We start from the raw sequence: 25985 nt of genomic DNA on the forward strand, positions 1-25985 counted from the left end.
TCCCCTTGATCAATAGTTCTATATTTTCACTTTTTGGCGTCTTCTTCTGTACGTTCTCTTCTGTGCAGTTAATCTTTTCCATGAATGTACCGTCCTTATCTTCTATCTCACTCTACTAAACCTCAAACTCGACTTAGTTTACTGTGAATAATCCGCTTGCTTTGTTGCTGGTGCCACAACTATCCCTTTTATCTCCGATGCTCGTTCTATATTTGAGACTTATGTTGGGTGACGGTGCGTGAAGAGATATGTTAGTACTTCTATAGACTGGAATAAAATAATATAAAGCAGCACATACAGCTATATTAAAGGGGTTTCCCATGAAATAAAGTTAGGCCCTACCCACTCAATAGGGCCTAACTTGCTGATCAGTGGGGGTCTCAGTGCTGAGACCCCCTCGCCGCTCTGTCAGCCTAATGGAGCAGACGGCGCTTGGCAATTTCCGTCAGCTCCGTAGAGATTAAAGTCATGCGCGGCCCTCTAATGCTACATTAGTTTGACGGAGCGGCGAGGGGTCAGACGGACCCTTCGTTTTTGAAATCTGATAAGTAAGTTACGCCCTATCCCGTGGATAGGGCCTAACTTTAGTTTGTAGGAAAACCCCTTTAAAGGGGGGGTATGGATAATTTATGATAAAGTTAATTTCAGATAAATTTAATTTCTGCTTGCCATCATTGAATAGAAACCTTCACTGATTACTTCCAGACTAAAAAAAAAAAATCTCCATGTGATGATCACATAGGTGTTAGGCTTTTCGATTGACACATCTACAGACACTTGTGGTAGTCAGATTTTTATTTGCAGAACCTTACAGAAAGAGGAATAGAAGCAAGTAATGGGGATCCATATTTGATTTTGGGACTTAACCCAACCTCATTCCACAGTATTTTCAAAAAAGCTGAAAAGGCAGGTAACTTTCAAAAATCTGCGTAAAATAATACTGAGAAATCCTCGAAGAGACTGTGGGGGAAGAAGGAGCGGATGTGCCTTGGGCTGTATGAATATTATTGCCACTACAAATCTGGAATTTATTTTCTACATCTGGTACTACAATCAAGTTCTTGAGGAGGTTTCAGGACCTTCGGAGGACCTTCGAAGGTCCTGAAATGGCTCTTGTGTACATGTGTTTTGAGAGCATAAGTTTTGGATTTCATGGATGAATATCATTCCAGGTATAGAATTAGGCAACCAAACTACTGGGGCGAAGGGATGGGTTACCACTACCCATTAGTGTCTTTGGAGCTCTGCTGCCCGTTTGATGTATCATAGTGGGGGTTTCTAGAGGTAACCATAAGATTCTGCTCATTCTATATGCTTCTGAAAGAGAGTAATGAAGCTGCTTGCCTATTTCATGCGTGTGCAGTGCATGGGAGACATCATTTAAGTTGGTCTCCAAAAAGCTTTGAAGCAGCTGAAAATGTGAACTACAGTGATGAAAACTGTTTTTGCAGAATAAGTGTTATCCCTTGTGTGTATGCATTAAGTTATAATTTATACTGAATTTGTTGAATAGGGGTAGTATGCATTAATATGAGTATCTCTAATGCATTAGGCTAAGCCACACAGCGATAATATACGACAGTGCAGGGATAATGCACACAGTGATGTCACAGCATAGAGGTAATTTGGATCAGAAGTACATCACAGAGCGGGCCTTGGTTTAGTGGAGCCGCAGTGTCTCCTGATATCCAGGAATAAATATTAAACATAGTGATGTCGAGGGATAAATATGCCAAAAATCTGGGAATATATTGGGGGTCATTTACTAAGGGCCTGATTCGCGTTTTCCCGACGTGTTACCCGAATATTTCCGATTTGCGCCGATTTCCCCTGTATTGCCCCGGAATTTTGGCGCACACGATCGGATTGTGGCGCATCGGCGCCGGCATGCACGCGACGGAAATCAGGGGGCGTGGCCGAGCGAAAACCCGACGGATTCTGAAAAACCGCCGCATTTTAAAAAAGAAATGTGTCACTTGGGACGCGCTTACCTTCACTCAGCCCGAGCCGGTGAACTCCAGCGCGTTCAGATGCTTTTCAGCGCAGCAGCGCCACCTGGTGGACGTCGGAGGAATTACCTTAACTACCTTAATGAATCCCGGCCGGACCCGAATCCAGCGCAGAGAACGCGCCGCTGGATCGCGAACGGACCCGGTAAGTAAATCTGCCCCATTGAGTTCACGAGGATTGCACCTGAACCCTGACCTCAAACTTAAAGCTTGGGTCTGCTCATCTCTACTGGTAAATCCCTTCTAGCACCAGTGCCAAAGTTGGATTTTTTTTAGAGGTGGTCACAGTCAACTAAAACCGTTTGGTTGCATTATGGTGATCTTGTGATTTTACAGTGGTGTTGTTTATCCCCAGTCTGAACTAAAGGCCATGACCACCACCACAAATCCGTATCCTCATAATTTAAGGTTGAAACTTTTTTTTTTATTGGTTTGACTTAAAATCTTGATTTTTCTTTCTGAATGTCACATCACATAAGACTGTTTTATTAACTCTATATTAATGTGTTGGTGAAATGCATTTTGCCTTCTACTGGACGGTTTTATTATTTTGTATATTTATGGATTTTGAATCCAGAAAAAAAACCTACAGTTCCATCAATTACGTTCTAATCCTTACAGCACACGTATAAAAATCGGAAGCAAATTTATGGCACATTTTATGCCACCATCTTTTAAAGATGAAAAGTGGGATGAATCAAGAGAAGGTACATTATTATCCAGTTGAGAGTTTTAGTGGAGGCCCTAATAATTATGTGGGTTATATACCAGGGTGATGAATCTAAGGCAGTATTTCTATTTATTTGCAGTATATTAGATAAATTGTGCCTTGCAAATCTGGGCGGATATTTTTTAAAACCATGAATTTTATTCCAGAAGTTCATGGGCAGTTGATTCATAAACTGAAGTCGGAAATTCATGGAATTCTTATAATGCCAATATCAATAACAAAAATAACCAAAAAGTTGCATGAAATCGCTAAAAAGTATTGTTTCTTCATGTTTAGTCTTTCCCATCATGTGTTTCCACTTACACACACGACTTACCAATACAACAGATGTTTAGTTACATGACCAAGTGAGCGTGATGAGGAGAGGGAAAATATAGTTGCCATAACCCCTTACTGTGTACCAAAGAAACGCAATGGGGCACATTTACTTATCCGTCCAGAGTTCTCGAAAGTGCATTGACCGACAACTGTGCCGCAATTCACTAAAATCGGTATCCTGCACCTGACACTTCCCCGCTCAGGACCGCTGGAGTTCACCATCTTCTTCCCGATGCATGTAAGTGCACTGGTTGCAACACAATTTGAATCTTAAATCCTGCGCTCAGTCCAAATCAGTCGGATCATCCGACGGCCGCCCTCCCCCCCCATTTCTGTCATATGAAAGGCGGCGCCACTGCGGCAAAATCCGATCACGTGCGACACAATCTCCTGCTAAATACCTGTCAAAGCTGCGCAAATCCCGAAAACGTTGGGAAGTCTGACAGAAATGCAATCCGTGGACCCCCAACATTTCCTTTCCCTCATTTACCCATTATTTGGCCGAACGCAATATTAATGGAAGTATCTGATCAACTTCTATATATATTATCAGTTACAAAAACATACCCAAAAATGGACAATAGGACATGTTTTAGTCAATCAATTGATACACAAACTACTTGTTATCATCAACATTAACGTTTTTCTGATTTTAACATACAAATCACCTTTGCATTGGATAGGTCATCAAAATCAGGTAGGGGTCTGACACTCGACGTGTCCAATACGTTGCACAGCAGTCACCCATCTTGGACATGGTACTGTGTGCACACCGCACTGTGACCAAATGCCATGGACCTCAACTGAGCCGTGATACAGTTGCAACAGACTATGGGACCATTGTTTGCACCCCAAGGAAATGCATGCATCATACAGAGAGGAGGCCTCACGCACACAAATGTTTGCTTGTCTTGGTCGTAACCTGCGCAACTACATGGCCGGTAAGGGGTGGGAAGAAGGTCGAGAGTGCTCCTCACCCATCCCATCTCCATTTAAAGCTGAGCTGCCAGTGTAATATAGGACGTGTCCAATACATGTCCAATATGTAGCACAGCAACCACCCATTTGCAACCAAATGCCATGGACCTCAATAGAGCTGTGATACAGCAATTTTTTCGGCTTTTCCACTGGCCCCCATAAGATCATGTGCCCATAGGGTCGTGGGACCTAAGGATGACCTGGAAATAAGGTATCCAGTGCATAGAAATAAAGCCCTGTCAATAGTCCCTGTAACTTTGTACACCTACACTATTGTAGGACTAATTTTTTTATCCTTTTTTTTATGTTCCATTCTATACATTAATTGTACCGGGAGATGTTTTCCATAATGAGAGGTGAATAGGATTCCGTTGTGATGCGGTATGTTTCCCAAGGCACTAACCACTTTGTGACAATGTCTGGAGTGACGTGAGGTTTGCTCCAGCACCACAGATCCAAGTATTGCATTTGTTCTATGAAACAAGCTTATTTTATAGTTACTCGGCTCCTCAGATTGCATACTTTCATGCCTGAACAACCTTCTTTTCAGCCAGACACCATTCTGATACCTTGAATGTTAAATGTTTAAAACCAGACACTGCTTTAAAATGATGTGCACTCCAATTTTAAAGGATATAATATAAAACTTTTATGCTTCGTATCACGCCTAATGTGAGCACACATTACTAGTGGAAAAAATCCCAGCAATGGAAATATCTTTATAGGGGTAAAGTGGATTTTCTACACCATCAGTAAAAGCCATTTTGTACAGTAAGATTCATCACCATTTGAACAACACATTGGCCCCCAATTATCAAAAGTAGTGTGGTTTGCCTCATAAATGTGCAGGTTGCGCCAAATTATAGAATATTGGGGCATATTTACTAAGAATGTGGGAAACTGCACTAAAAGTGTTATTTCCTTGTATAATGCTCGGTGCGCCAGATTCATTAAGAATTTGCGCCAGAAATCATGAATCTGAAGCTTCCCTGCATTGCCCCAACAGAGTTCACCAACTTTTTTGTGGTGATCCTTTAACATAGGGCGTTTGAAAGACCTTGCATGTTAAATCAGACACATGGTCTGAATGAATGCCGGAACGCCCCCTAATTCGTGTCGTATGGTGGCTAGTGCAGCTGCGCCACAAAACGATCCTGTGCAACACATTTGTGGTGCAGATACTTTTTATATACCTGTGCAAGCAGTTAACACCTAAAAGAATGTGTAAAGTCCAACAGAAAACTGGAGCAAAGCGCATAGTAAATGTGCCCCATTGGCTCTTGGTCTTCACAAATTTGGTGCTCCCTGCACTGTTTGGGAAGTGTGCGCCAACATTTTTTGGTGCACCTTCAACATAGAGTGTACAACACAATTCTGTCGAGTCACAGTAATAAATGTGGCGCACCGTCCGACTCTACAACGGAAGGATACAGTGCAGCCGGGACACAAATCTGCCACATACACTTCATAAATACATGAACATGCACATTCTTTTCAAAGCAAAAAACTGGCACAAACACTTTAATAATTGTGAACCAATATCTTAACCCCTGTGAAGATTCATTGGTTTTTGTTGAACAAAGAACAAATATTTGGTCCCATAGCCGGCTCTTTTACCCTTTGTTGTCGGAGTAATATGGCTCGGAATACTCAAATTAAAAGCAGATTACTGCATAGATTGGAAATCCACCACTGCGTCTTTTGTCCTCTTTAAAGCAAACTTCATTGGTGCTTCAGCATACAAAATAACGGGTAAAAACTGTTTAAACGTAACAGTAAAGTTACTGACTAAAAAAGTTGGAGAGAGCCTTTGACAACAATTTCAACAATACGTATATCATGCTGTTGGCTTCTTCCTAGCTGTAGGTATTGCCTGGTATATCTGTCATCATTTCTTATAAAATCAGATGCAGCGACTCCGGAAGTCGGAGGGACTTCCTAGTTGTGACATCAGCTCAGGGCACTGAAGCCAGAATCAGTACATGTTTGTAATTGGCTCATCTGAATCATGTGATGAGTCATGTGCTTGTGACATCACTCAAGGTCCTTTGCCAGAACACTAAGATCTTTTACATGAATCAGGCCAGCAGGTTTGTAATTGGATGACCTGAATAATTTGACATCACTCAAGTCCATATTTTTTGGCACTCCCCTCCTACAGCACTCCCAACAAGCCTTGTGTAATCTCTAGCTGTTCAATACGGTTTCCCATAATTACCAGGAAGCATGGCAAATGGAGATTTGCTTGGGGGGACAAGGTAAAACCTCTACTAGTTGCTAAACATCTGTAGATAGCTAATTAGAGTACATAAGAAAATTGCTTAGTGCACAGTTAGGCAAAAGTTTTTATGCTTTTCAGTTGTACTTTAAAAACCTATGTGTTTCGGCATAAGCTTTGGTCTTGATTGTTTGTACCCAATGTATTGTATGCTGGAGCACCAATAAAGTTTGCCAAAAAAGGACTGAGGACATATTGCTGGATTTATTTTCATTCACAGTACTAAAATGACTACTTTATGATGTAATTATTATCCAAACATGTCCATTAGAGGTAAGGTGACAAAAGCAGCCAACATGAGGAAAATTAAGCACCATAAAGACCAATTGTGTAGGAATTCAACATCCTCTTGCCTTTTTCCTCTAACCTAAAACTTCCAAAAAAATTCTGCTATTAAAAATAAATTTGTGAAATTTCAACAGGAAATACAGTTTTACAGTAGCACAATTCACAACCCATATGTCACGCATAAGATTACAGCTTCAAAGAGGCGAAAAATATTCACATTCAACCAAAAATCTTTATGACATTCCATGTAAATCAAAAAGACACACTTACCTCCTTCAGACAGCCCATAAAGTTGTTACTGACTGGTGACCCGGGCAGGTCAGCTGTGCTGGGGCTACCTCCAACATAGAAAAAGTCATCTGAACCCAACATGGTGTAGTCTTCTTGAGTGTAGCCTGTTGTGGTCAGAATTCCATCCACTGAAATTGTTACCTACATAACAAAGCACAGGGAAAGGACACGCTATACTCAGACCTAAATACTGCAGTTCTGGGATGTGCCTGATTTGAAACCTAGTTTGGAAATCCATTTTCATGTCTGTTTGAAGTTTGGTCTTAGGTTCTAGATTTCATCTTCCCCTAATAAGGATCTAAACTACTGTATTTCAGCTGTTGTCTGATTAATTAGCTAGTGTCAGTATTGTCCCTACAGCAACTGAACAGTTATTTAGCAGACACAAAAATGGTGTTAGTAAAATGCTTTCTAGGTTAGTTCAGCTGTTGTACGTATTAGTAAGTTTAGTAGTCTGTCATTGACTCGTTAAAACATGCATTTGGGGGGGATGGAAGACATAAATGACGCAAGCGGTTATAAGCACCACCACTATTTGCACTGATAACAAATGAGCAGCAGCGTAAAAAATAAAAACATGCAAACACAAAAGAAAACCCAAAAATAAAACGCAAAGTAAACACTGTTTGTAGCGCACTCTAGTGTGCACATGCCAACCACACTACAGACCAAAAACGGAAGACAAAGGGGGGAAATAAGTAATTGCTTGTGATGGATAAAGATGTATGGACATTACAAGTCAAGCGCTCATGCCATGCATTATGAATGGTTAGAGAGTGGCCGAGCCAGTAGCCACTTGGGCCAGCCAAAGGTTAGCCTTGTTTTGGTTAATTACAGCTTGATGCAAAAGGTAGTAAAGTTAATGATGCCCCTATGTGTGAGTAAAAAAAAAAAAAAAAAAAAGAAAAACCAAAAAATAGAAAAAAAAATACTCGATAGGGACAGGTAGAACTAAGGTCAACAACAGATGAAAAGAAGGAGTTGAAAGTAAGCAGAAGAGTACCAACCGCAGTTCCTCTTTTGTAATGATGTCTACAGTTAAAAGAAAGAAAGAAAAACACACGGCAAACCCAAAATAAGAAACAATTAGAATGATATCTACCGAACAATGTAGTTTGTTTACCATAGCGTGTCCAATGCCTGAGTGCTTTGTGGAGAAGGGGGGAGAAAGGAAATTAAAAACTGTGAACATAATAACGATTGTTACTTAAAAAAATAAGATGGTCACTACCATGTTAGTACATTTTTTGATTCAGGTAACGGTTAGTAGAATGACACATTCCATGAGTGACATGTTAGTTATTAAGCATGTTAGTAACATAGAAAAAAAGGGCAAAAAAATTTTACAAGAAGAAAGCAGACTAACAAGTAGGCCTCCACCGAGGCAACCACAATAGTACTTGTCCTGCAAATAGATTTCATAACTTATCAGCTCTGTACTGAACAAAAACGGACACATGGTCGCTAGTCCCTCATACTTTTTTTTGTCTTTCCGGCTAAATATATCTGACAGACATAAAAAATGGCTAAGAAATCAAAATGTCTGCTTCCTCGACATGGTTTCTAAAATTTTATTTTTCTCGCTGGCTTCATTTTTTTTTTGGACAAATTCACAAATTAATTTTCAATCCCCTACTACTGCATTTACAGCTCTCAAGGAATCCTCCTCAACTCCAAAACTTCTTTCGGTCATACTGATGGGCTTTTGGGGATCACAGATTACTGCAATGAAACAAAGCAAAGAAGATCCTGACACAGAAAATGAGTTGAATGGGTTTCTGTAACTGCCTTGTTAAACATGCACCAAGTAGGTCGTACATTGGCTAATTCATTACTTTATGGTGGTTATTTTGATTATTTTTTTTTCCGTCGTGAGCAAAGGCAAATCTAGAAAGTTGGGCGTAGATTAAATTCCAAATGTAATTGTGAAACTGACCTGCTACTTATGGTGCAAAAAGATTATTTAGGGTACAAATTCATCATTGAGATATTCATTACTGTATTTTTCTGACTATAAGACTTTTTGAAGAACCCCCCACCCCCCAAAAAAAAATGCCCAAATGTGATGGAAGGGGTGGCAAATCCATTAAAAGAGAAAACCTACAATTAATTGGAGGGGCTATATATTTTTATTAATATTGGTGACCCAATACAGCTGAGGACAGCATGGAGGTAGTTGGAGCAATAGAAGTATTTTCATACAGCTGTTGATTAACCTCAACAATCTAAGGTTGAAAACTATTGATATGGTTACAACGGGGGCATCCAAACAAGTTTACTGGTGGAGAAGGCATGTAAAATGCCCTGTCTCCATCAGTTCTGAGAGCTGGTGGGGAGAGGGTCCATTGGAACGTGAAATTCATAGCTGAAAGCCTGGTCTAAACAGGGTGACCTGGCAGAGAAGGCTTTTGGATGTATTAAGAGGCCTTGAGACTCAACGATGATCAAGGTTCAAGGATGACAGGGGGAATATTAAGTGTTTGAAATGCCCCTCTCAATGTGTTTTATGAGTGAGTTTAGCAGAAACAGACTGTGAAAAACGAATTATCGAGACTGTAGTGTAAAACATGGGCGTGGCTCAAAGTTTATTTTCATGAACTAGGTGCTAGGAGGGTGCAAAATCACTACGCATGCCAGACTATTTACAGATTGGAATGAAAATGCAATTATATCTTTGAAAATTAAAATTCTAAATCTTTGCCCCAGGTAAACTGAAACGGCATACTATTTTCTTTGTTTTTTGTTGGAATTTTTTTTTTCTACATTTTGTATTAACATTTGTAATATATTGTTTTCTTTCTTTAAATCTTGGCCTTATGATCCACTAAGTCTTATAGTCCAAAAAATATAGTAACATATTTATTAAATAAACAAAAATATGCAATTTCAATTTTTTGATAATTCCCTATATTCCATATACTTACAGAAATTAATCAATCTTTATCCAGATTCCATTTTTCGGCAAAATTAAGGAATGATTAACAAAATTGTTTCCCAGAGGAAAACAATACATAAGGTAATTTACCATTCAATTATACAAGATATATGCAACTTATATGGGTGTGGTGTATAGAGATAAGTATATTTTAATAATGGTGACAGCTATAGTGGAAGAAGAAAACATTAGAAATAGGGGGCTAGGCTCTAAATATTGACATTTTTGGATCTAGTCTGTAAGGAGTTTTATGGGTTAGAATAAAAGGAACAAAATGATAGGTCAATGGTATTAGGTTGGTGGGGGTCCTATACCCTATCACTTCTCACATTGGCTTATAAAAATAGAATATGGAACAGGAAGCAGGCATCTCCGTTCTCTCAGTAGTGGCCATGAAGAGTCACTACAGCTTAGCTCGTGTGAATGGGAGTTGATCTACAGTAACTTGGTGTGACCACTACATAGAGAAGGGAGGTGTTTACTTCCAGCCCTATTCTCTGCTTTGTTATCAGCTGATCTATGGGGGTACTGCCACCAATTAAGTTGGACATACACAGTAAATACATTTTTGGGCTAATCCATTGGTGCCACTGGACATCCAATGTGGACATCTAATATGTGGCCTTTCTCTTGCAAACAAGACATTTCCATATCCACATAAGTTATACTGAAATGTCATCCAGTATTGTTTCCAGAATTGTTACTCGATGGACTTTTTAGGGTATTTTTTTCAGCAATAACTTTGTCTCCAGAAACAGCTTACTCTTCCGTATGGTCCATATGGAGGTTGAAAAATCGGTGCACTCCAGTAGAGTGGATATATGGTGAACTTTATTTGTCATTAAAATACAGGAACCACAACACGTTTTGGGGTCCAGGATGACGCCTTTGTCAAGTGGATTTTTGCTGAGCATCCAAAATCCACTTGACAAAGAGTTTGTGTTGGACCCCAAAATGTGTTGTGGTTCCTGTATTTTAATGACAAATAAAGTTCACTATATATCCATTCTACTGGTGTGCACCTATTTTCCTACCTCCACATAACTTCAACTCCAGCCAGTGTGGCAACCTAGACTCAAGAACCAGAGGGCAGCACCTGCAAGTTACTACAGAATCCGCTATAATAAGTTATGCTGAAGGGCAAGCACAACGCAATCCAGTGATGACTTTCGAATAGAGATGAGCGAGTATACTTGTCCGAGTATACTGCTCGGTCGAGTATTAGCATACTCGGACCGGCTCGTTACTCGGACGAGTATCTCGCCGGCTCGAGATCGAGCAGTAAATTAATAAAATAAATTGAATAAAAGTATTTTTATTGTAAAAAAAAAATATTACACATGTTTGCAGATGTTTTACTTGTAAGAACACATTGAAATAACACTATTCTTCACTTTCCAGGTGTTCGCGCGTGTCTCCCGCTAGGTTCAGAGATGTTCGGAATATCTGGAATGTGAAGAATATTGTTCTTTCAATGTGTTCTGCACTTAAATGCTCCTGTATTCACTGTTTTTAATGTTTTAATTCTATTCTTGAAGAATAGAATTAAAACATTAAAAACAGTGAACACAGGAGCATTTAAGTGCAGAACACATTGAAAGAACACTATTCTTCACATTCCAGATGTTCGTGCACATCTCCTAACTTAGCGGGAGACACGCGCGAACACCTGCAAAGTGAAGAATAGTGTTATTTCAATGTGTTGTTACAAGTAAAACATCTGCAAACATCTGGAATTTTTTTTTTTGCACTGTTCTTTTACTGTTCAGTTTTATTAAAAAAATGCTCGGGTCTCCCATTGACTTCAATGGGGCTCGTTATTCGAGACAAGCACTCGAGCATCTGGAAAAGTTTGTCTCGAATAACGAGCACCCGAGCATTTTAGTGCTCGCTCATCTCTACTTTCGAACTGAAAATTGCCTCTCTTGAACGCACTGAACCTATAAGATTTGTTTTCCCCCTATTCTTTGCCTCTGTTATGTAAGGTCTAGAATTTAATGGCAAAGGTTTATTAAAGTGAAAGGCCTTGCAATGTAATACACAGTTCATCGGAGAATGTGGTGCTGTTTCGAAAGAGAATAGTAGACAATTAATTTTTAAAGAAGACCTGTCAGGATGATTTAGGACACTAAACCACCCACAGGATGTTATGATCAGAGATGTCCATGATCATAATTAAACACATAAATACCTTATAATCACCTAGAGATGGATCCAATTAGCTGTATCTGACCTATCTCTGGGGCTACTGCTGTTTACACTTTGCCTCGACGAAGCCAATGTAGTACAACCCAACATCAGTGTGCAAGGTCCAGACCAACAGCCTGTGAAGCCAGAGAGGACTACATTGGCATCACTGAACGACTTCCTGTGCAGTACATGCCAACATCAGGGTGCCAGGTCCCGACTTACAGCCCAACAAGCCATTGAAAACTACATTGGCATCACTGAATAACTTCCTGTGCAGGTGTAATACACCCCGACATCAATGTGCAAGGTCCAGACCTACAGCCCATGAAGCCAGAGAGGACTACGTTGGCATCACTGAATGATTTCGTCTTCAGGTGTTAGGGAAAATGGACTCTATGAAAAGTATAAGTGCTTATTTTTTATTTTTTTTGCACAGGACAGAGGTGATTATATGGCAATTTGGAAAATAGACCACTGTTCTATATTGGTGGTTGGTGGTTTAGTGTCCCAAATCAACCTTACAGGTCCTTATTAATCACATAAAGATTAATATTGTTGATATGAAAGCTTTACATCAACAGTATTTTATAAATAATATTATATAATATAATTTAGTAAAAAAAAATAAGCTGATTTCGTAAAAACAAAAAAAGTCATTCAATTTGTTGTAACAATTTTTTTTTTCTTTTGTTTAAAAAAGAAATTTCTTGGAAACTACATATTTTATTGTAAAAGTTGGGATGCTTTGTTTGGACAAAACTGAGCAACGATCCTTTGTTCACAGTAGGGGCCGGCATATTATAGTATCCTTCTCTGTGAAGTCAAAGGGATGACTTGGATCATTCATGAATTATCGAAACCACTGGGACTTGAATAGAACCTAAGCTGCCAGGCGGGGTGTACAGATACAATTTCGATCCAACTGATGTCAGCGTTGATAGCAGACAAGAAAATGGTGTACTGCTGGCAACGGAGGACATACTCTATTCTTTTCACTTATAGGCTACTTAGTAAAAATGTTCATTTTACATCGCATTCTGTGTTTTCATTTGATGCCCATTTATTTATTTCTTAAAGGTAATGTCCTTAATATTTTTCACAACATATTTTCTGCTCGTGGAGTTTTAAAATATACATATTTAAAGCAATTACTTCTTGTTTTGCTAATATGTTAAAGGGGTTGTCCAGGATTAGAAAAAAAAAGTTTATATATGGCTGGGAGGTGTATTTAAACTATAAAATCTTAAACTTACCTCTCACCGTGCTTCTCCCATGGTGAAGACCAGAGACGGCTTCAAGTCTCATTAGGCCCCTTGGCGACAGAGCCTCAGTAGGCCCCTTTGTAGTGAACACATGTGGCGGCATAAAAAATTCAGAAACTAAAACTCCTGTTCCCTAAAATATTCCCTAGTTCATCATACCAACATTTTATATAAATCCCTCATCTCCCTCATTATAAAAAGCCCTCGTCACCTTCATTAGAAACAACCACAGCCTAATGTGCCCCCCCCCCCCAGCAACCCTGGGCCCTGGCACTTGCCCAGATATGCCCAGTGCTTGCGCCAGCCCTGGTCACGACTGTTACTGCTGGCTTCTGTATGTATAGTGATGCATCAGTGATGTGGTGTCGAGAGTGCACCCACCAATGCAGCCTGAATCTCCTGTAATGGCATGTGATGTCAAAACCGGCCTCCGCATAAAAAAAAAACCGCAGTAATGGACGTTGCTGCTTGAGAAAAATAGCACAAAAAGAGTTAAGTGCAAGATATTTATTGTTTAAATACACCCCTGGTCATAGAAAAACCTTTTTACTAATACTAGAAAACCCCTTTAAAGAGAACTTTCAATGACTTTTTCACTGAAGGCTTATATCCACCATTAAATAATAATGGGACATATTTTTCTAAAACTGAAAAAAAATTAATTATTCCTTCTTTTATTCCTCCCAGGAGCATATTATTTATCTGAATACTGCATTTTAGTAATCTAGAGATGTGTCCTTACACCATCTAACACTGGCCAATCAGTACTAACGGTATCAGCCACATCCATTTGACAAGGGGATTGGTAACACCCAGCTGTGTGCGCGTTACTAAAGAACGGGATGATTAGCAGAGAAACAAATCACATTTATGAGTAAAGATGCCCTAGATCAATTATTTCAGGGGGAAAGCGTTTTCTAAAACAGACATGTTAGAAAAGGTGGAGGATCATCTTTACATGATAACATTCTCACTGATCAAGTCTTGTACTTGTCCCTGAATTATACAGTGATCTTAATAGTAAAACATCGGATAGTGAGCTCACAAGCTCCCTCTAGGGTTGGTTGCAGATAACAAGTTTTTTTGTAATTAGCTCTTGATGATAGAGCTCTCTATATAAAACTATAAAACTCATATTAAATTTATAAAAATCTAAAAATCTATAAACTAGACAGCAGTGAATGTTGGATCTTAATATGACAGGTAAATATTCACTTTAAGCATCTTTTGGTTACATTTTGCTTTTAAGACCAAACCCCAAAAAATCAGTTAAGAGGAAACTACAATTTGAATGGATTTTTTTAAATTGTTACCTAAATAGTGAGCACATTTCTTTATCATGGTTGCTTTGAGAGGACCCAAACTCAAACATGGATCAAACAGAACTTCAGATTTGGGTTTGGTGTTTGGGCTTACCTCACCTGTGGGTGACCATTTTTCTGTGTATCATTGCTACCTGAAAATGTCCCAAGGAGCGGGAATTGTGGATGTTACTGGTGGGGATAGAGCCCATTTGGGTTAAGCTACCCAAACCAAACTTTGGTTCAAAGTTTGACCAAACTAGCCAGACCGTAACCTGCTCCACTCATCCTTACTACTATCTTTTTCCGTTTTGAGCAATATTCCCCTTTTAAGGCATGTATGTTTTAGAATTGTATTACATTTATGGTATATTCCCTATGAAATAACAATTCAGGGTCATCTTTTCTCCTCACTTTATCTAAACTCTTCCTTTAATATTCTTTCCAGAAATATATGAGGAGTTAGCCAAGTGGGCATTACCAGTCAGATGGTATGTCTAATACTGGCAACACCAATTTTATAGGACCCAACTGTGAAGGGATACGTCTCCAACTGGTAACACCTATACAGTCAATTACTTATTCAGGATTGCTTTAAAATCAGGAGTTTTGACAAGTTCTCTTTAAAGGGGTTGTTTAGGATATATGGCTTTCTCCCAAAAACTATGCAACACCTGTCCACAGGTTATGTTTCATATCTTAGATCATCCCCCATTGCATTAGAGCTGAGTTACAACATAGATGGAACTTATGGATTGAAAAAAATCAACCACATTTTAAAAACTTTGTACAACCCCTTTAACATATAGACCTTGTAATTTGTAGATGTGTCTTAATATAAAGAAAGAGCTCTGCTTTGCTGTAGTCAATAGGGAGGGTCTTCCTTGACTATCCTGGATGTCTCCCGGTTCTGCTTTTTCAGGTTTTAGAAAAAAACTTTTCTAAAAACAATGTCCTTTTAAATATATGCACTTTTGTACGTTTCCTAAAAAAACTTAAAAAATGAATTAAGTTATAAAACTAAAGAGCGGGGGAAAAAAGCCATGATATTGGCAATTAGACAAGTAAAAACCTCCAAATAATTGTAAAATACAACTAAAATTGTATAAGATAATTACAATGAATCTTAAACTTATACTCAATAATATATAAAAATGACCCAAGAAGTATATACATTAACCCTATCAGTGCCTCACTAATGTACTGCCCTTGGGATTTTCTAGGTCTGCCCCTGCTCAGGTTTTGTAAACTCGGCAAATATCTATTAGTATATTTAATCTTGAGAATATTTTCTACTTATCCCTGTCCAAAACAAAATGATTAACTTTTTCATCCATTTTACTGTTACCTGACGCAGATTTCTTGTTACTTTCACATCATGCCAGTTATTGTCATTAAACTTTCCATTCACCGGTTCCACCAAGGCCTCAAAGGCCCCTGACCCCAAATTTATGACCAAAGAGACGGCTCCGTTTTTCAAGGCCAGATTGACATAATCTGCCGATTTTCCCGTGTGAAGCATCAGTCCATTCCTCTGGAGGGTTTTAAACGACAAGGTGATTTCATCGCTGCTGCTTTGAATAGGGTTTTGGGAAAGGTCGTAGCAGAAATACTCAGACCCTTTAAATGTGGCAATATACTCTTCCTTCCCTGGAAAAAAGAAAAAAATAATAATGTATGTCACATCAGACAAAAATAAACTAGGTTAAAGGCAGTGAATGACATAAAAGATTAAAAAAAATATAAAAAATAAAACGTAAAAAAATTTACAAATTCAAAAATGAAATAAAAAGGAGAAATAAACTCTTTACTTCGAACAAAACGCATAACATCCATTTTCAATACATCTGAGTTATGTTAAAAGCCCTGGCAATTGTATAAATGGCTTCAGCATCTAAACACTACATGCGTAGAAGGATTGAACTCTACTTTCAACTATCAATTTATGGCACAACAGGATTGTTATTTTTTGATGCATTACGACGGAAGCTTAGCATCACGCTCAACTTGCTCAGATAAATAAAATATATATATATATGTTAATATTGTGCATTTAGCAAAGTGACCTTAAAGTATATAATAAAAAAAATAATAATCATGACAAACATCATAATGATATAATGACAATGATTAGAATATAATAATATCAATGTTTTTGCTTGACTACATTAGGTTATTGTTAAAAAGTCTGATTAATAAAGATAGCTAACTCTAAACCCACAGGAAACTGTATGTTAAGACCAGGGTTGGCTCCAGGTTTCAGTAGGCCCCTTGGCGACAGAGCCTCAGTCGGCCCCTTTGCAGTAAACTCATGTGGTGGTATTAAAAATTTTTAAACAGTTTCCTGTTCCCTCAAATATTTCCTAGTTTATCATACCAAACAGCTTTTTTTTTGCAGTTGCTCATGTGTTTACTTGATAACCCCATGATTTCGGGGACCTGCGCTAGTTCAGTAGATACAAATTTTAGCCATTTTTTATTTATTTATTAATTTTTTTCTGGATAACTCCATTTTTTATAAATGTTCCAATTACTTTCTAGGTGGGGATTTAGAGAACAACTATGATATTATACAGTACTTGATGTGTGCATTTTGTGCATACCTATTTAGATTACCAGAACAGTAGTCTTTGGGGTCAGGTCTTTTTTTGGTAGGTCTATATTTTTTTTTAACCTTGTTTTGCCTTTTACTGGTTCAGTTTATTATATCTTGTTTGCCAATTTTCTGGCTTGAATGGCATGAAAAAAAAAAAACATTGTGAACCCCATTTGCATTAAAAAAAGAGGACGGAACAGAATGGGAACCATAACTCATTTATTGAGCCATTCACAGTTTGGCCCTAACAAGTAGTATGTATTTAGACATACATTGCTCAGTCTTTCAAATTACCTGATGGTGGAGGAGTATTCTTACCTCCCTGTCCCTGTGTGCAGCAAGCTTCATTTCTTATAAATCTGCATGGCTGCATTTCAGTAAACTATAAGTTTGTAAAATATGCAAATTAGCCTGTGGTGCTCTTCAGAGCACCTACAGGCTCCACCGTAATATCATTTATGCACACCCCTTGGCGGTTCTGAGAGCCGGTGATATCACCGCCTCTCCGGCCCAGTGCGACATTTGGAAAGTGATATTACCAGCTCTCAAAACACAGCTAGCACTGCCCCAGGGTGCGCATAAATGCTATTATGATGGAGCCTGATGATGCTCTGAAAAGCACCAGAGGCTAATTTGCATATCTGACAAACTAATGTTTTACAGAAATGTGGCCATGTAGAGTTGTAAGAAATGAAGCTTGCTGCTCACAGTGATGGGACGTGGAGGTAAGTATCAGGTAATCTGATGGTAGATGTCCTTTAAATATAAATATATATATATATATATATATATATATATATATATATATATATATATACATACACTATATATATATATATATATATATATATATATATATATATATATATATATATATATACACACAAGTTTATTCTACTGGCAGGCTCAACCATGTAGCCATGAATACCAACAAAGATACCCACTACAGTCAAATGTAATCCCTATACCAATCAAGAGATGAATACCAAAAAGCAGTACATAGGATCAAAAATCATACTACTATCAATACACAAGTACCATATTAGTAGTAAATTATTCAGACTTTATTATACCATAAATTGACACTCAAAAGATATTAAAAACAAGATTAAAACCACAGAAAAAACAAAAAAGAAGGGTGGTGGTCAAAGTAGTAATGACTATACATCCCTCAGTGGGGTATCACAGTCAGGCACATAAAGGACAAGCAGATTATAGGTTGTAAGGGCAGTACCTATGTCCAAAACAGGGCACAATGTAGCCCGCAAGTGCCTACCAATGGTGTGCGAATCACCAGACCACCACCACAGCACCCCATGTAGCCATCGCATCTATAGGAAAGTGTGACCCCTTTGTTTTCTCTTGTTGGATTAGCTTATAACTGGTGCGCATAGTATTGGGTAGGCTTCATATTCTTGAGTTTAAAATACAGATTATATTAATCATGCCGCGACACAATGAAAAAAATTGTCTACTTCTGACTATACTGTATACTATACTCCTTATTTTTGCAAATCCAATTGGTTTACAAAGGACATAGAAGCTAAAAAGTTTGCAGTAATCCCAACTATCTCTATATAATACACCCAGATTATAAAAGATAGGAGCAAGAATGCTAAAAAAAAATAGAAAATGACACCTTAACCTAACCCTTTAATATTTGCTCATCTTTAAAGACCAATTGTACTACAAACTCAAATTTTCCCCGAACGTTGATATATTGGCTCTATAACCTTTCATATCATGAAAAATTGTCCATTATCTTTTCTTACGACCAGGGGATCATTTTCACTTACTTTATCTGTAGCCAGCAAAACAAAGGCACAAAGGTAACTTTTCATCTCAAAATTAGGACGACCAGCCTCAATTGGACCACGGTAATTCCGGCAAGTCAAAGAGCTTACGACGGAAATACCTGCTTACCACACACTATAATTATAGGCGAGTCAAAGGAATCATTTTACTGTGAATGACCGAGCCTGAGTAAAATCAGCTTCTCCAGGGCTTAGAAAAGATTGGAAAAAGCTTTTAAGAAGGTTAACAGTTTGTATGTATCACGCCTTCCTTAAGTATTCAAGGCTAAATCTTGTGAGCTAATGGTATTTTCCTTGAGAAAGCGAATGAAAAGCCAATTCAGCATGTCTGCACCTTCTATAAAAGGCAGCCTCATATGTCACCGAAGATCAGATCAGCCCAATAGCCGCAGACAGACTCGGCTTAAAGCACCGTGGAAGTTCTCAAAGTGAAATCATTGTCTGTAATATCCGAATTCTCATTGTCCACCTACTTTTATTCAATCAATAAGAATAGATTAAACGCTGTACTTCTTCTGTGTATAGGTTTAGACTATGACCCCCATTGTACGCTGGAACTCATGAAGTATCATTAAAAATTGATTTTTTTTTTTAAATGGTCTCCAAATCGAGATACTTAGAAGAAAGATTATTTCCTTATTTGAAATTGTGGATAATATGCTGTATTTATCCGGCTATAGTTTAGAGCCATTTAGACTACTTCCTATAGTAGGGCGGCTAACTGACCTGTAATCAATGACCACAGAAACCGGTGGCTGTTGACTGATATCTTACATTTTTAAAGAAAAATAATTATCTTTGTAGCACAAAAAGATGGCCGCACTCACTGAACCGGTGAGGGATGGCCATTTTTCAATGGCAGATACATCATTTTAAGTCCCTGGGGTGCAAAATCTCTACAAATGTGAATACCAATACAAGTATGTAGGACCAAGTTACCATCAATAGCTTAGCAGCACCTAGGTAATTTATAAAATCTCAAGTTTATTATAAATTTTCTAAAAATTAGCAACTACTCACTAAGTAGTGAGATGCGTTATGTCTTATTATTTCACACCGCTACTTTACATTGTCAAAGAGATACATACAGATAGACAAAACGAGTGGACAAAATACGGCTATCAACAAAACAGGTATGTATATATGGGCACAAAAATGCTAGGTGGCAGATTATGTAATCGTGAAGAGTTTAACGGCCTCAGGTTGGCTGACATTATACCTTCAACTGTTATATGTTGTTTCTTACCTTACCAGCATACGATACCCGAGGATGATGTAGGGCTGGGTGGGAGCCTATCGTCATTACAGACAGGAAGGTGTAGGGTTCTAAATAGTCTAACCCTATTACCCCATGACTCCCGCCCTTACAAGGGCAGTCCCAAAAACTGTCCCTTGTACTAAAACACGTATCACACCTCGCTGACGCGTTTCGACAGAGGTCTCATCAGAGGGAGAATATACACCAACACAGAAGTAGCCCATACAGCTAATGCCTCCAAGTCTGGTTAGCCTGAAGGGGGAGGGGGAAGGAGTGCCTTCATCCCTCGGTAGAGCTGTGTGTTCACACAAGGTGTTGACCAAGGTGTGACCATCAATCATACAATATAACTCCAATACAGTAAGACAATTATTCCAATCTTTATTTATACACAATATTCCAATCAAAAAAAGACTAAAACACAATAAAATCCAAAAAGACAAAAGGTGTGGTGGTGGTCTTGTCAATCAAATACATGTACATCCACTATGAAGTAACCAAGTAAGCACAACCAAAAATTACAATTTTAGGTATTGATAGTCATATTTCCCACCCGTTGCATAGTAATAGAAGTTTTGAAGACGAGTAATTGACCACCATCACAGCACCCCGACATATGTTTCGCAGCCGCTTCCTCTAGGGGGTGTCATCAAAATCTCTACGAAGTACTGCAACCATACTATACTGTATGTTGCTCATAGTATTGTTTTTTGTATTGGAGGCCCCTGAGCATCCTAGACACCTCCTCATTTTACGCTCATGCTCAGTCGCGCATGAATGGCTATTGCAAAAGAAGAGGGTTAATCATTAACATTCAACTGGCTAATTCTTTCTTCCATCACCATCATCTATCAACATAGAGTCAAAAAGTACCTATTCACATAGGGAGGAAGTTTGGGTTATCAAGGCTTTTACTGGTGAAGAAGTATTCAGAAAAGAGGGGACAGAAAAATATGGCCTAAAACATGCACACCAGGAATAGACAAAATATTTAATGTTGTGCCTATTCCGTGTGTTTATGTCTCTTAGGTTATACTTCCCTTTACTCTCCTTTATGTAAGCTAGTGTACAGCACTGTAGTTGGATATATTGGAATGGTGCCTACCATCTAGTGACTTTTCATGGTGTACAAGTCTTGGAAGAGTCACAATGCTTGGCACACAGCCAGAAATTGCGACTATGTCCCCCCCTAAGCCACCTTCATGCCCAGGTGGACATGGAGTGGGCCATAAACTAGCTATAGCGTGCACCTGGCATAGAATTGTCTGGCAGCCTGGTCGGGTGCCAGATATACTGAGAGGCCAGAGCCAATTGTTATATCCGTCTGGACCAAAGCCAGTGCTTCATAACTGTCCTCCATAATATAGTGAAACTGTGAATTTGGATGAATTTGCTCTAATTTGTAGGATTCTTCAGAGGGCCAATAAGGATCATTTTATTGATCATCTATCCTTAGGAAGTAAGAATGGGGGGGGCTCTTCAATACCAAGAAAAAACACTACTAAATGTACAGTGCTGTGCTTAACTGAAAACTGTGGTCTCTACAAGCAACTGATCGGAGCGGGTGCTGGATGCTGACCCCCCAATTACTGATAGGATAGTGATGTACGGTGGTACACTAACCCTTTAAGAAACTATATAATCAGTCTTAATGTAAACACTGGAAAAGAAGAGGTAGGTACCAAACATATCTTTCTACTTTTAATTACTAACATACATTTGATTATTTCAAAACTATACAAAAACGTAATATTCTCCAGTATAAGATGACATATTTTGTGGTCATGTGACCTCATCCCATTATAGTCCTAGTACCATACACATCATCTATCGCACCTACATAATCATTGATGGCATAGAAAACACAAAAATCCCCACACATGGGAAACAGGAAGTTTTCTTATTAAAAGAATATTGTAAACACAAGTAAATGGCTGTTTTTGGCATAAAACATACAAATGCCGTTTCAGAAATCTTCAAGGGATATCTTGAGATTTATCCTTTTCTATGAATTTCAATATCAAAAACAGAATATTGGCTGCATATGGCATGACTTTATAACCAGTGGGGGTCTGACCATGAGGACACCCACCGATTTTAAGATCATAGGTCTTATGATCTTGTATTATAGTCCTACATACATATCATGAAGAATTGTATGGGATTTCGAGCGTCACCTACTATACCATATGAAATGACATATGTTCTTGGTCAGGTAAACACACGGTGCTCTTGATGGCTTGAACCCTGTCATTTTCTCAAACACTGCCATTCCCCGGTAAGCCGGCGCTCATAGCTGACATACTGTATAATCTTGCACACAGTAATGCCGAACATAGAATACAACATTAACTGAGCCGAAACCCATAGTTTGTCTTCAAGAATCTCAAGACCCATTCAGCTCAGCGGTACATTTGCATCTATTTCTGGGTAAACTATCCGATTTTACAGCAGGAACACGAGACTGCCAACATGTCATGTATTAAGGTTATTTTAATAAAATCTCTGTTGTTAGTTTCTCTACCACCTATAAATCCCATTAAAACAACTCAGTGTATAGGATGTCTATTAAATAAGATTCTTACAATGTGCAGAATGGTGGCTCAGTGGTTAGCACTACAGCCTTCTAGTGTTGGGGTCCTGGGTTCAAGTCCCAAGGTAAACATCTGCAAAGAGTTTATATGTTCTCTCTCCGTATCTGTGTGGGTTTCCTCCAGATTCTTCCCACACTCCAAAAACATACTGGTAGGTTGCTTATATTGTGAGCCCCATGGGGACAGGGTCTTATTTGGCCAGCTCTGTGTAATCTGTGAGAGCTATACAAATAAAGGAATTATTATTATTATTTTACCATGCTTTTATACCATATGGTTGTATGTATCTTTTTTGTATTTATTCTATTTATCAGTTATATTTCAGGGAGATATTTAAAGGAAATGTCGGCTTGACCATGCAAAACTACAGGTTAAAAGTAGCATCTCATATTCATATCTTAGTAACAGCACAAAATGGATTTATAATAAAAGCTAAAATGAATTTATATTTGAAGACTGCAACTAGGGTAGCACTGGACCCCCAGAGTACCGGAGACTCCTCTAGTAGGCCCAGGTTCTAACATACTAAAATGAGCCCCAAAAGGTCTAGCAGAACACAACCCCAATTAGAAGTGAAGTGAATCACTTGACATTATGGTCTACTTCTTATAGGTTTATTCAAAAATATTATGGATTATTAGATTTGATTGAGGATACATCTTAAATGGGGATTTTATGGACAGAGGGTGGGGCCTCAAGATCCCATCCTCTACTATGACCACCATACCCCAGTCCAACACTGACTGTAGCTTCTCCAAGTGAATCAGATGATCTATTCCCACTGCTGTGCTCTTAGCTCTCCCCATTATACTCATCTATGGGGCACATTTACTTACCCAGTCCATTTGCGATCCAGCGGCGCGTTCTCTGCGCTGGATTCGGGTCCGGCCGGGATTTAATAAGGTAGTTTCTCCGCTGTGCTGAAAAGCATCTGAACGCGGCGGAATTCACCGAGGCCGGCTGAGTGAAGGTAAGCGTGTCCCGAGCGACACATTTTCCGTTCTTAAATACGGAGGTTTTTCCGAATCCGTCGGGTTTTCGTTCATCCACGCCCCCCGATTTTCGATGCGCGCATGCCGGCGCCGATGCGCCACAATCCGATCGCGTGCGCCAAAATCCCGGGGCAATTCAGGTACAATTGGCGCAAATCAGAAATATTCGGGTAACACGTCGGGAAACCGCGAATCGGGCCCTTAGTAAATGACCCCCAATGTGTTGTCGTTTTAACCTAAAATGAGCTGCAGCTTATATTTAGAGGAGATGGACCATACTTTGAAGAAGTGCAAGGCAGAAAATGAAAAACATTACTTGACGCCTCAAGATCCCCACCTCTGGTAGGCCCTCCATACCCCATTGACTGCATGCAAGGGGCATGAAAACCATTAACCACTCGCCATAAAAGAAGTGGATCGTATACATAAAAATCATGTTTTTTCGAAAAGCTATTCATCTCAGGATACAGTAGCCAAGAGTAATGGTTAGTAAGGACACATCTAAAGACCACTTCATTTTGATGATATATGGGGGTCCGCAAACAATCTTCATTATTAGGTTGATCTTATGCAAAGACTATTATGAACATATCAACAAACTTTTGTAGGTAATAAAAAAACATAAATGTACTCGTACAAACTAAAAATATTCAATAAATCCTTGAAAAATGTCTTTTTTAGCCACCTCACAATATTTCATCTTGTACTATACCATTTCTGTCGAGCGTACTAGCCTTGCAAAGTACAGTACTAATTGAACAACAATAACCTCCGCTCTACTTTTGGCCTTGAAAGCTTTCATAGCAATTTTTTGACAGAGCACCAAGTGATTTAATATATGAGGTCAATGGCACCTGTGACTCTTAACGGTCTAATAATCTAGAAGTTCTACTATTTCCCAAGATATTAAGTGAATTTCTCTGTTATGTATCGGTCACGGCATCTAAAGAACAAAGCACAGACGGTACATCTCCATGGCACTGAGCTCCTGATATTATGCAGTTGCTATGGGCGGTTGCCATAGTGACACATAAGGACCTTGCACGGGTGGATACTTTAGGGTTCAATAGATAACAATGATTATGGCATGACAGTATTTTAATCATTGTAACATCACAAACTGTATCGTATATTAATTATCAAGCTGGTTTACAAAAATAATTTTGATGACTTTTTGAAAATATTTTTATCCTGGAACCTAAAAACATCTGATATCCTCAATACACATGGCCCATGGAGGAATTAACAACATTTTCATAGGTTCCTCACCTTAAGTTTAGTTAAGGGTTTCCTTTTCTCAAAGAACTATCCCAACACAATATTTTGACATGCTAAAAAATCTTTTCGACAACCCCACCCGTGTTTGGCGACACAGAGGCACATAGAAGATGGACAACTTGTTACAGAATGTCCTACAACTATGTTATTTTGAGAAGTTGATTATCTCATGGCACAACAATCTGGTCTAGCCAAGAATGGTGTTGAGGAAGGACATATGGGGAGCAGTGGTGTAACTAGGAGAGACAGGGCCCTATAGATAACTTCTGAATGGGGCCCAACTAACCACTTAAAAATATGCAAAAGTGCATACATACCATATACACAGACATAAAGCATATACAATCACATATGCATGTACATTTAGAGCATACACACATCACAAATACACAAATACATATTCACATGAAAAACACCAGATGTTGGGCTCCCTGACACTGTGGGCCCCATAGCAGCTGCTATGGCTGCTAGCCCTGTAGTTACACCCCTGATGTAGAGGTTGGACTAGATCAAGAGATTAAAATATGAGGACTTGAAAGCCCAACACGAGAAGCCACTGACCTGCCTATCTACATCTAGTAGTTGCTTGTAAGTCAAGTAATGGAGGACCAGGGAGAGGTATAGATAAGTCCTCCTGGTAGGACCTCAACATATAGGTCGAATGATGTCGAATATGGGGTCCCTTATTGAACAAGTAGACGCCCCATACATTTTTTTTTAAATCACTACCTGCAATATTAAAACTTTTGTTATATAGCATGTATAGATTTCTTGTTGCTTAGGAGGAGTGGGACAACTTGAAGCTTCTGTGACCCAATGCTTAATCTATACCGGACCTCCAACTATGTTGTTAAGTTTTAAGTATGAATCTAT

General features: G+C 38.8%; 1 protein-coding gene across 13 annotated transcripts in view; it reads right to left on the reverse strand.

Moving 5' to 3' along the window:
• Nucleotides 1–25985, reverse strand: part of NRXN1 (neurexin 1) — a 1062013-nt gene that overhangs the window by 669643 nt on the left and 366385 nt on the right. For 12 of the 13 annotated variants that reach the window (XM_072140344.1, XM_072140342.1, XM_072140343.1 and 9 more), the window contains 3 exons: nt 15929–16230; nt 8016–8039; nt 6872–7033 (listed from right to left, as the gene is read on the reverse strand). In XM_072140344.1, coding sequence (XP_071996445.1) covers nt 6872–7033; nt 8016–8039; nt 15929–16230 — 488 coding nt within the window. The remainder of the gene's footprint in view (nt 1–6871; nt 7034–8015; nt 8040–15928; nt 16231–25985) is intronic. The other variant, XM_072140338.1, reaches the window with a different exon arrangement.

This window comes from Engystomops pustulosus, chromosome 3, assembly GCF_040894005.1.
Source record: "Engystomops pustulosus chromosome 3, aEngPut4.maternal, whole genome shotgun sequence".
NCBI lineage: Eukaryota > Metazoa > Chordata > Amphibia > Anura > Leptodactylidae > Engystomops > Engystomops pustulosus.